The 12243-nt window shown below is 44.1% G+C and overlaps 1 protein-coding gene across 1 annotated transcript in view; it reads right to left on the bottom strand.

Moving 5' to 3' along the window:
* The window catches only part of grik4 (glutamate receptor, ionotropic, kainate 4), a 224476-nt gene that overhangs the window by 63819 nt on the left and 148414 nt on the right, over positions 1-12243 (bottom strand). The window contains exon 9 of the mRNA XM_064974177.1: positions 11760-11864. Coding sequence (XP_064830249.1) covers positions 11760-11864 — 105 coding nt within the window. The remainder of the gene's footprint in view (positions 1-11759; positions 11865-12243) is intronic.

Genomic DNA, 12243 nt, shown 5'->3' with positions numbered 1-12243 from the left:
ACTGTCTGCCTGTGCAGAATGTCAAGCTCCCCTCCTCCCTGTGCAGCAGCAGTCAGAGATAGTTCTCAGACTCTCCAGTGATAAAGGAGAGCGGAGAAGAAAGGCAGATTGGCGTAATAAACGGGGAACGCCGTCGACAGGAAAAAGTAAATAAATCCAATATAAAAAAGTGGAATGCAAAATGGAGATGTTTACTCTAGAAGTGCAGAAGCTCTGTAAATAACGGAACTCAAATCATTTGATGTAGATTAAAGTGTCCCACTGTGCAAAGTTCCTCTTTCCGGTGTTCTCAGAGTGGAGGAGAGATAAAGGCCTTCCTCTTTTTTCAATCTTCTCCTCTGTTGGGTTTACTTGTGAATAACCTTGCTTGTGTGGATTACAAGGGCAAGCTGTGCCTTGAGATACATGCAGTCAACTAACTATATAGCAGCTAGCTAGAGTTGTTCCCCTTCAACCATTCTACTAAGCCTACTGGTACTGTTACCCTTTAACATACAGTTTGTCAAGTAAGTCATACCCATGGAGATCCTACTAAATTATTAGAGTGGCTATTTCATAAACCCTCAAAGTTCCAGAATGGGGTGAAAATGGCAGCCATATACTCAGAGTCGATTTTAAAAAACAAAAATTCTTTCCCATTGACCCCCACTGTAAAAGAGCAAATTTTGGCATAGATTTTTAGTTATTCAGAAATAACAAAACATGCTGAAAAGCTGCTGTGTTGTTCAATGTAGTAACCAGATCAAAAATCTACATGTTGCAATGTTCCCACGTAGGGAAATAAAGCCTGCGAGAAGAGCCCTTTGGCTTCAGGCTATTCGGCGTGGGGAGAGTGGGTAATGTGTGGACCCTGTGTTCAAGTAGGCTACATGTAGCTAGTGGTTACACTATACATACAAAAGTATGTGGACACTTTGTTGATTCGGCTATTTCCGCCACATCTGTTGCTGACAGGTGTATAAAACCAAGCACACAGCCATGCAATCTCTATAGACAAACGTTGGCAGTAGAATGGCCTTACTGAAGAGATGTGACTTTCAACGTGGCATTGTCATAGGATGTCGATTTTCCAACAAGTAAGTTTGTCAAATTTCTGCCCTGCTAGAGCTGTCCTTGTGAAGTGGAAACGTCTAGGAGCAACAACGGCTCAGCCGTGAAGTGGTAGGCCACACAAAACAGGTCCACAGAGTGCTGAAGCACGTAGCGCGTAAAAATCGACTGACCTCAGTCGCAACACCCACACACGAGTTCCAAACAGACTCTGGAAGCAACATCAGCACCATAACTGTTTGTTGGGAGTTTCACGGAATGGGTTTCCATAGCTGAGCAGCCGCACACAAGCATAAGATCACCTAGCACAATGCCAAGCTTTGACTGGAGAAGTGTAAAGCTCACCGCCATTGGACTCTGGAGTGGAAACGTTCTCTGGAGTGATGAATTACTCTTCACCATCTGGCAGTCCGACGGACGAATCTGGGTTTAGCGGATGCCAGGAGAACGCTACCTGCCCCAATGCATAGTGCCAACTGTCATGTTTGGTGTACAAGGAATAATGGTCTGGGGCTGTTTTTCATGGTTCGGGCTAGGCCCCTTAGTTCCAGTGAAGGGAAATCTTAGTACTACAGCATACAATGACAGTTTGTGGAAGGCCCTTTCTTGTTTCAGCATGACAATGCCCCTGTGCACAAAGCGAGATCCATACAGAAATGGGTTTGTCGAGATCGGTGTGGAAGGACTTGACTGGTCTCCATAGAACCTGACTGGTCTCCACAGAACCTAGCTAGCAAGCAAACACTCACTCATGTGGCTGTTAGCACAGTCACGAGGGAAGTCCTACAAAGTAGTGAGAATGCTTGGGAGCAGAAAATGTTTAAAAGTTATCTTTAGACATGTACTTTTCTTAAATTTATTTTTGTAATTGACAAAAACAAGCACACAACAAGAACATTGCATTCGAAGAGGGTGAGGATTTGTTGTGAGCCAGTGGGGTAACCTAGGTAGTTTTCCCCACAGGTAGGTGTGGCCACAACATTCTGTGTGTTCGTAATTCAGTGTAAATTCAGAACGTTGGACGCTTTGGCCCGAGGAGTACGCTTTGGCCCTGACCTCACAACGGCAGTCAAGCACCGAAGCTAACTGGCTAATGTTGGCTAGCTTGCAAGCTACCTCCAGACTCAAATGAGAGAACACCTCAATCTGGCAATTTTACTTGCCCTGGTTAGGCTGTTTTCATGTTATCTAGAGCGTTGGTGACTGAGCTGTGCTGCTGGCAACAACTGAATTATGTTATTTTGCCGATGTTTACTGACACCGGTCATATTCAACAGGTATTGCGCGTTCGTAAATTCATCAGTTTTTCTATGCTCTGGCACACTCAAACGAGAGTGAATTTATGAACACACCCTCTATCTAATACCGACTGGGAATATTGGTCCGGGAGGAATCCAAACATGTAATGGAGACGCAGGTTGTCAGGAAAGCAGGTGCAGTTGGAGAGTTTAATATAAATTAACATGTAATGATACAAAAACAAGAGCAACGTCTGGACATGAGAACATAAACTGAGGCAATAACACCTGATGTGAAATGACAACAGAGTGCTATATATAGGGGGAGTAATCAGGGAAGTGATAAGGTCCAGGTGTGCCTAATGATGAGGTGCAGGTGGGCGTAATGAGGTGCCAGGTGGCAGGTGTGTGTAGTGATGGGTTGCCAGGACTGGTGGTTAGTAGACAGGCGACATCGAGTGCCGGAGAGGGAGCGTGGGTGTAGACGTGACAAAACCAGTCTAATTGGAATGAATAGCAGTGGAGGCATAATCCAGATTTTACTTATGCAAGAAAGTGATATGATATTAGAAATTGTGTAATAGAATTGTTAACTTAAAATATTGTCATATAAATCATCATAAAAACAGCTTGAGGTTTTCTAAGAATTTTCTGTATAAACAGCCTCTAAAATATGTTAACAGACAAATGTCAACATTTTTGTTTTCTTGGAAAGCTGTGAGTGCTATTATATGATACAATATCAATACTAGTTGCATTGACAACATGTCTAAGTCCGATCATCGACTGATTTCAGCCAGTATATGGCTGAGGCTTGACTGCATTGTTTGAATGGAATGTTGGCATATTGGCAATTCTTTTTGAAAAATGTATTGGAATCACTCTTCTAAAACTGTCTGGTTAGATAGCTAACACAGAGTGTCTCCATTACAGGTTTGGATTTCTCCCGGACTAATATTCCCAGTCGGTATGAGATAGAGGGTGCGTTTATAAATTCACTCTGGCTGATAAACAGTGCAGATAAATGATTACACACAATATCACAGTACTGGTAAACGATGCTTGACCAACTCCCTGGCCAAAATGGCTGACTTTTATCCCATCATAAGAATATTAATGGCCATTCTAGTATTCAAATTCCTAACTCTATGGTCATACCTTAGACTAGAGGTCATCATTCAACAGTTGGCCTTCACCATACTGCATCTAAATGTTCAGTACAGCTGGAACATATGACGCTAGAACCAATAGTTATATCATTGTACCTCAGTGGTCAAAAAAATCCTGTACTCACTTAACAACTGAATCACTAGTTCTTAGTAGGGAAGAGTGTTTGTAGTGGGTGCTAGAGGTTGTGGGTCAAATCACAGTTGCAGTGGCCTCCACACACACAGATCTGAAAGCCCACTCTAGTCCCATCACACTGAAGCAGGTGTGTCAAACTCTTTCCATGAAGGGCCTAGTGTCTGCGGGTTTTAGTTTTTTCCTTTCAACAAAGACCTAGATAACCATGTGCGGGAGATCTTTACTAATTAGTGACCTTAATTCATCAATCAAGTACAACGGAGGAGCGAAAACCTGCAGACACTCTGCCCTCTGTGGAATGAGTTTGACACATGTGCTCTAAAGCCTTCCCACTCTGCACTAACACTAATAGCCAACACACTCTGCCCTAACACTAATAGCCTTCCCACTCTGCCCTAACACTAATAGACTTCCCACTCTGCCCTAACACTAATAGCCTTCCCACTCTGCCCTAACACTAATAGCCTTCCCACTCTGCCTTAACACTAATAGCCTTCCCACTCTGCCTTAACACTAATAGCCTTCCCACTCTGCCCTAACATTAATAGCCTTCCCACTCTGCCTTAACACTAATAGCCTTCCCACTCAGCCCTAACACTAATAGCCTTCCCACTCTGCCTTAACACTAATAGCCTTCCCACTATGCCTTAACACTAATAGCCAACCCACTCTGCCTTAACACTAATAGCCTTCCCACTCAGCCCTAACACTAATAGCCAACCCACTCTGCCTTAACACTAATAGCCTTCCCACTCAGCCCTAACACTAATAGCCAACCCACTCTGGCCTACCACACTAGCCTCCCCACTCTATCCTAACACAGTCTAGCAATCCCACTCCCCAACACGCTCTACAGCCTCTCCACTCTGCCCTAACACAGTCTAGCCTCGTCACCCTGCCCTAACACAGTCTAGCCTTGCCACTCTGCCCTAACATACTCTATAGCAGGGATCATGAACTAGATTCAGCCATTTTTTCTTGTGCGGATGGTGAGGGGGCCGGAACATAATTACAATTCATTTGTAGATTGCAAATAAACCGCAAGAAGCCCAAACAGATTTAATAATTAACTAAAACATAATAATTTTGAAAATGGCTTACATTTGTATGCGTGGGAATACTTTGGAACAAATCTCCAAAATTGAAATAGCTTGGAGCTGTTTCGCTGGTGTTTTTATGCTTTTATATCTAACAATAGAAAAGAGTGTAAAAAATGATAATTTTTTATTTTGCTCAGAAAACTTGGGCCAAATAAAATCACCCGCGGGCTGGTGGGCCGCCAATTGGGCAACCCTGCTCTATAGGCTCCCCACTCTGCCTAACATCAACAACGGTCCGAGGGCCAAATTTGGTCCACGGGTGCTTTTACTTGGTCACCCAAGTTTTCTGAGTCAAGAAATGTAAAGCATTAAAGACTGTAAAAACACCTCCCCACTCTGCAGCCCTATCATGGTGTCTCTTCCCCTTTGATCAGGTGCTTCATTCCAAAGCCTTGATGAACAGCCTCCATTACCAAACTTAATTAGCAAATCGCCCCTCGCCAGGAAGAGGCCTCACACTTCTCTTATCCTCTCTCTCTCTCTCTCAGCCAACCAACCAACCAACCAAACCCCCTGCAGAAGACAGAGACACAATAACAAATAAACCCGAGAGCTACACTAACAGCCTGTCGCTGCCTGCAATTAGTCCAGCATCCACTCTCACTCTAATTAATAGCTGGCTCGCTGCTGTCTGTCGATGAGCACAATAAAAACAATGGAGATCCATCCGTGGAGAGCCTACATGGAGGCATGGATGCGTGGGGGGAAGGGAGCGGCTGGACTGGGTCGACAGTGGTGGTGAAGCCAGGCAGGCAGGTCTGTTCTTTGGCCCAGAGGTGTGCCCACTGCCCAGCCGGCTGTCAGACACACGCCAGCCTGGCAGAGAGTAGAGGCTGGCATTAGGCCCTAACAAGCAAGGCCCATAGCTCGCACACGCATGCACACAGGGCTCCTCTGTGGACCAATGTCAAAGACATCATTCAACGGGCCCTTAGCCGCCAGCCGAACAAAGCACCCCATAAAAGTGATGTTATTGTTCTCATATTTCTACCTCCCAAACTATACTACGTTGTAACTTGTAAGAAACAAGGGCTGAGTTATGTCTGCATTAACAGAGCAGGTTGAATTATATTGCCCATTTATATAAATCTCGAAAACCTGTGTTTACAGCTTAATCCTACTGAAGACCTGTGTAGGGCCCCACAGAGCTAAGTTTTCTTTATATTGTACAGCTCATTACACACACACACACACACACACACACACACACACACACACACACACACACACACACACACACACACACACACACACACACACACACACACACACACACACACACACACACACACAATGGGTGGCCAGGATTACAGCCAATTTTACCCCAAAATATGAACCATTCCAACTGTATGTGTGCGTGTACACTGTATGTGTGATGGGGGCTAGGGAGTGCCATACTATAAACTGAGATGATGATTGATCACTGGCATCACTGTCTGTGAGCGGGAGCACAAGGGATTGTGGGAAATTCACCCACTAGTCGAGGGGCAAAGGGAAGGACAGTCACTGTGTCTAAACCATGCAGGATGCTTAATTTTCTTTCTTTTTGAAGAATGCAAAGAATTTATTTGACAGTCAGTGTATTACTGTAATATTCTGTGAAACAAATATCTATTATGAATGAACATTATTCTTATAGGCGCTTTATATACGCAGAACTATGAACAATATCCCAAGCCATATATCTGCTGTCATAATAAAGCGAGACAAACGAACACAATATTTCACAAAATTGCTTTGAAATTGTATGTCTTAGCAAGGACCTACCTCAAAAACTACCATCGCTATCACTCTTCATCAGCCATAATGGCTCTAAGTTGGGGTAAAGGCAAATGACATCTTAACTGAAGATGCTTGTCAAGGCGCCCACAGCTTCCCATGATAAACAGTTTCTGACAGAGCAGTAACTGATGTGTTTTTCCACAAAGTGCACAGTTCAGATATGTGAAACGCCTGCCAGAGAAATTCACTTTGGGGAATGATTGGACTCTGGAGCCGTACCTCTCACGTTGTCCCCCGGGCCCCCAAATCAGAGCAGCCATAGGACTGAATGGAATACAGATGCCAATAGCTGTGGGGGTCTGGGGAATTCTGCCAGTTACACAGAGAAAGAGAGGAAGAGAGAGATAGAGAGAGAGAAATAGAGTAAGAGAGAGAGAGAGAGAGAGAGCGAGCATGAGAGAGAAAGGGAGAAAAAGAGAGAGGGGCAGTGTTCACAACACGTTCATTCCCTGCTCTTCATCTGCAGTGTTCCAAGGAGCTCTTTCATATCAGCTTCCATTTTTAAAGACCTCTCCCTCTCAGCTCATATCATGGTCTGCAGAGACAGCGTGGGTGGAGCTACTGTATATTTCCAAAACTGAACAGTCTGCAGCATGTGTGTCAAAGTATGATGTGGATACAGTACACAAGTAAAGAGCTGGATGTGTGTGTGTGTGTGCAATGTGCATTCAAGTGTTTCTGTCTTTGCGTGTGTGTGTGTGTGTGTATCAAATCAAATTGTATTATTCATATGCTTTGTAATCAACAGGTGTAGACACACAGTGAAATGCTGACTTAAGGGCCCTTCCCAACAATGCAGAGAGAAAAGAAAAAAAAATAGTAGAATTGTTTGTTTTTTTATAACACTAGGAATAAATAGAAAAATAACACAAAGAATGGATGTGTATGTGTACATGCGTGTGTATATGTGTGTGGGCCAGGCAGCCAGCTAGCTCTGGCATCACCTTCCCAGTCCCTGCCAAGACATTCACAACTCTGACTGGTGCCAGGCTAAAACAGACCTATCACATCAGCATGTGGGAGGTGTTCGAGAACTAAACAAACAACCCCGCTCTCCAGGCCTCTAACCAGCATCTAACGCCTTGTCTCATCCAATGACCATTACTGGCAGGGAGCGATTAAACAATGCATTCGGAAAGTATTCAGACCCCTTGACTTTTTCGACTTTTTGTTACGTTACAGATTAATTCTAAAATGTTTGCAACTTATAATAAATATAATTAAAAAATCAAATATCACATTTACATAACTATTCAGACCCTTTACTCAGTAATTTGTTGAAGCACCTTTGGCAGCGATTACAGCCTCGATTCTTTTTGGGTATGACGCTACAAGCTTAGCACACCTGTATTTGGGGAGTTTCTCCCATTCTTCTCTGCCAATCCTCTCAAGCTCTGTCAGGTTGGATGGGGAGCGTCACTGCCCAGCTATTTTCAGGTCTCTCCAGTGTTGTTTGATTGGGTTCAAGTCCGGACTCTGGACATTCAGAAACTTGTCCTGAAGTCACTCCTGCATTGACTTGACTGTGTGCTTAGGGTCGTTGTCCTGTTGTATGGTGAACCATAGTCCCATTCTGAGGTCCTGGGTGCTCTGGAGCTGGTTTTAATCAAGCAACTCTCTGTCCTTTGCTCCGTTCATATTTCGCTCAAACATGACAAGTCTCTCAGTCCCTGCTGCTGAAAAACATGGTAGGCCACACAAGCTCACAGAACGCGTAGCACATAAAAATCGCTTGTCCTCAGTTGCAACACTCACTGTTTGTCGGGAGCTTCATGAAATGGGTCTCCATAGCCGAGCAGCTGCACACAAGCCTAAGATCACCATGCACAAAGCCAAGGGGCGGCTGGAGTGGTGTAAAGCTCGCTGCCATTGGACTCTGGAGCAGTGGAAATGCATTCTCTTGAGTGATGAATCATGCTCTGACGGACAAATCTTGGTTTGGCGGATGCCAGGAGAATGCTACCTGCCCCCAATGCATAGTGCCATCTGTAAAGTTTGGTGGATGAGGAATAATTGTCTGGGGCTGTTTTTCATGGTTCGGGCTAGGCCCTTAGTTCCAGTGAAGGGAAATCTTAACTCTTAAGCATACAATGACATTCTAGCCGATTGTGTGCTTCGAACTTTGTGGCAAGAGTTTGGGGAAGGCCCTTTCCAGTTTCAGCATGACAATGCCCCTGTGCACAAAGCGAGGTCCATACAGAAATGGTTTGTAAAGATCGGTGTGGAAGGACTTAACTAGCCTGCACAGAGCCCTGACCTCAACCCCATCGAACACCTTTAGGATGAATTGGAACGCAGACTGCAGACTGCGAGCCAGGCCTAATCGCACAACATCAGTGACTGACCTCACTAACATCCTTGGCCCACAGTCAAAAGCCTTCCCAGAAGAGTGGAGACTGTTATAGCACCAAAGGGGGGACCAACTCCATATTAATGCCATGATTTTGGAATGAGATTTTCGACGAGCAGGCGTCCACATATCCCGTGGTGTACCTCTGATTGAAATCATCACATTAGACTAGATATCGTGATCTGTCTGAATGACTGGTGGGAGTTGGATTACTATGTGGATCAGTTGGTAGAGTATGGCGCTCGCAATGCCAGGGTTGTGGGTTCGATTCCTTCTGGGGCCACATAGGAAAATGTATGTTTGCACTTCAGTAAGTTCCATTCAATAAATGTGTCTGCTAAAAGGCATATAAAGAATGTATATTATATTCCAGACAGTTTGGAATCCAGCACCTTGCATATAGACAGTTATTATGGGCGGATAAAGCTCCGTTTGCCTGCGAGGTACAAATAAGACCTGTCAAATAAAAATATATTCAATAATGAAAAAGAAAGGGGGATACCTAATCAGTTGTACAACTGAATGCATTCAACTGAAATGATTTAACCCAATGCCTCTGAATCAGAGAAGTGCGGGGGGCTGCCTTAATCAACAACTATGTAATCGGAGCCCGGGGTACAGTGGGTTAACTGCCTCGCTCAGGGGCAGAACGACAGATTTGTACTTTGTCAGCTCGGGGATTCGCTCCAGCAACCTTTCGGTTAATAATGTATATTACCAGTATATACTGTATATAGTCATCATTTTCTGAATCGCATTAACATTTCTGAGTGGCAGGTGATGGGAATTTTCAAAGTTCTGAGGATAACTATTATTGGATAGAGAAGTAGATACATGAGATGTATCGAGATACGTGACCTTGAAGAGATACAGTAAGACAGAGGTTGAAGTCAACATTCAATAAAGTCTACACCTTGTCAGCTACCATCTAGCATTCATGTCTAACATTCAGAGAAGTTCACCCTCTCGACTTCCGAGACAACCAGTAACCCACAAACACTGTTACGTGTGAAGCAAAGGGAGTAGGAGGGTGAGTAGTGCTTTAGGACATTCTGTGGAGTAAAGTCCCTTAGGTGCCACAGCCAGTGGTGAATAGACAGGAATAGAGCGAGAGAGGTGTTGCTGCTACAGTATAGCCTGGTCCCAGATCTGTTTATGTTGTATAGCCAACTCCTATTGCAAAACATATAGCCATTTCCAATTGGCATAACACTAACCTTAGGAGTTGGCTATACAGCACTAACAGGTCTGGGATCAGGCTAGTACTAGTGCTTTAATAATTTATGTGGAGTACGGTGCCATAGGTGCAGTCAGTGGAGAATTGATAATAGTGGAGTTGTGAGAGGGAGGAGGAGGGGTGCTACGAGAGTGGGGGGAAAGGTCATACAAGGACAGGTGCTCCGGGACATGCTGCGAACTTGTAGAGACTAAAGTACTACCTGCTATATACGAGAGCTGTGTCTCAGCCCACTTCTCCCTCCGCTGCAAGGCCGGACATCACAGAACACAAAGATACAATATCAATGCCAGCGTTTATCTCAAAGACAGCCGTCTCAGGGATAAAATAACTGTTCATGTGCAGCCAACAGAATCTGGGGCCAAAAGTAGAAGCATTAAAGGAACGGTTCACCCATTTTGAATGTTATATTGTTGCATCTCTGAGTTATTTTCTATTGATTCCCTGGGTCATTTCATGTTTTCATGTGTATCTGAGTTATTGGTGTTCAAGCAGGCAGATATCCAGCCGGTATGACGTCGCATTGTGATAAAGTCGCTCTCAATACACTGGAAGCTAATAGGAATACGACTTTTAGATCGCAATTTTTAGATACAAGTCAGATTTCAATACTGGGGAATGTCATAACTCGGGAGGAGTCAATCATATTTTTGCGATATTCCTACCTGGAGAAATGTGTCATTTAACAGAGGGTCTAGCACATTTTTATCTGCCTCTTTAGTCCAGGGTGCATTGCATGGTGCCGTTGACAGATATATTTGAGAAAGTTGATAAGAATCCAATGAATGAAGGAACGAATAATGCCCCACCCAGCAGACTGTCGACCAATTGCAATTTTCCATGAACCTACAAACCTTATTATAATGCCAAAATGCAACATTAGTTCACAAAAAATATTGCTCTCACATATTAGTGTTATTTAACACTATAAACTAAAGGAATGGGTGGTTTTGGGTGGATTTTGTTCTTTAAGTATCTAGAGCGCAGCATGTTTAGTAGGCGACATCCATTGTAAGAGCACTGGAACGATTGTGAGATTTACAGATTCAAGAGATGTGGCAAGGCCAAAAGATGTTTGACTTTGATCATGCACAGTGCCAGGCCAGAATCAGTCATTACAGATGGCTCGTCAAATGCATACTGTAGCCACGCAATGTAAGTCTCAACATGGAATCAAAGTCCTACTGCAAAATTTATTTACGCAGGTTTGTGAATTGTGGTGAAGTCCGGGAAGGCAACAATACATTATAATATCACACTTTCCCTACTAACTCTTCCAAACTCAGGACCACTGTTGAAAACTCTATACTAATTTCGAGTAAGACACTCAGAAATGGAGACCAAAAACAGTCAATGAAAAACAAGATTAAAACCCTTTTTTCTTTTGCTTTCCATCAAATTCAGCCACATCTCCTGCTCCCGTCCAAATTGCATTCTAAATATTTAATAGTGCACTCGGAGCGGTTTTGGACACCTCAGCACTTCAAATCATGCGGGTCAAGGGGATATTTCTACGACCAAACAACAATTGAATACGTTATCATGGCTCCCAGCTGCACCATAGAGCTCTATTACGTAAGGGAGTGCTTCACACAGAAGTCCCATCCATTGCAGGGCTGGGGTAGTGGTAGGCCTGCAAAGAATAGGCCTGCGCCCGGGTGAAACCTTGTACTGTATGAACGGGAGAGTTACTTTACCTGCCTTAGGCCGTCTCTACTGTTCTGCATGATCCGTAGGGCGTAGTTGGACCGCTGGCCTTTACTGTTGAATTCAATGTGGCCCGTTAGTCCTTCCAATTCTACCTATCCGAGAGAGATATTAAGGCATTTCAATTGGTCTGTTTCACGTTTAGTGTCAGAAATCTGGGTTCAAATAGTATTAGTTTGCTTTGAAATCCTTCAGTTGCTCTGGATTGAGCATGCCTTGAGTGAGAGAACCAATGGAGGAGTTCTCCAAAAGGGTAAACTGTTGATCCGGCACTGCAGGCCTGGCTCAATCTGACGCTCCCAAGTATTTGAAAGAAAAACAAATATTGTTTGAACCCAGGTCTGTCAGTAATGTCACAGGCATGGCTGGGTTAGTTCCTTGTTGACTAACTGAAATCATTCAATGGATGGAGTTCCGAGTCAATTATCCAAATGGGAAACGGGCTGACATGCGGCGACAGAACCTCAAGCCACC

The sequence above is a fragment of the Oncorhynchus masou genome, chromosome 9, assembly GCF_036934945.1.
Source record: "Oncorhynchus masou masou isolate Uvic2021 chromosome 9, UVic_Omas_1.1, whole genome shotgun sequence".
In the NCBI taxonomy this organism is placed as follows: Eukaryota; Metazoa; Chordata; class Actinopteri; order Salmoniformes; family Salmonidae; genus Oncorhynchus; species Oncorhynchus masou.
This window is presented reverse-complemented; position numbering and strand designations above follow the sequence as displayed.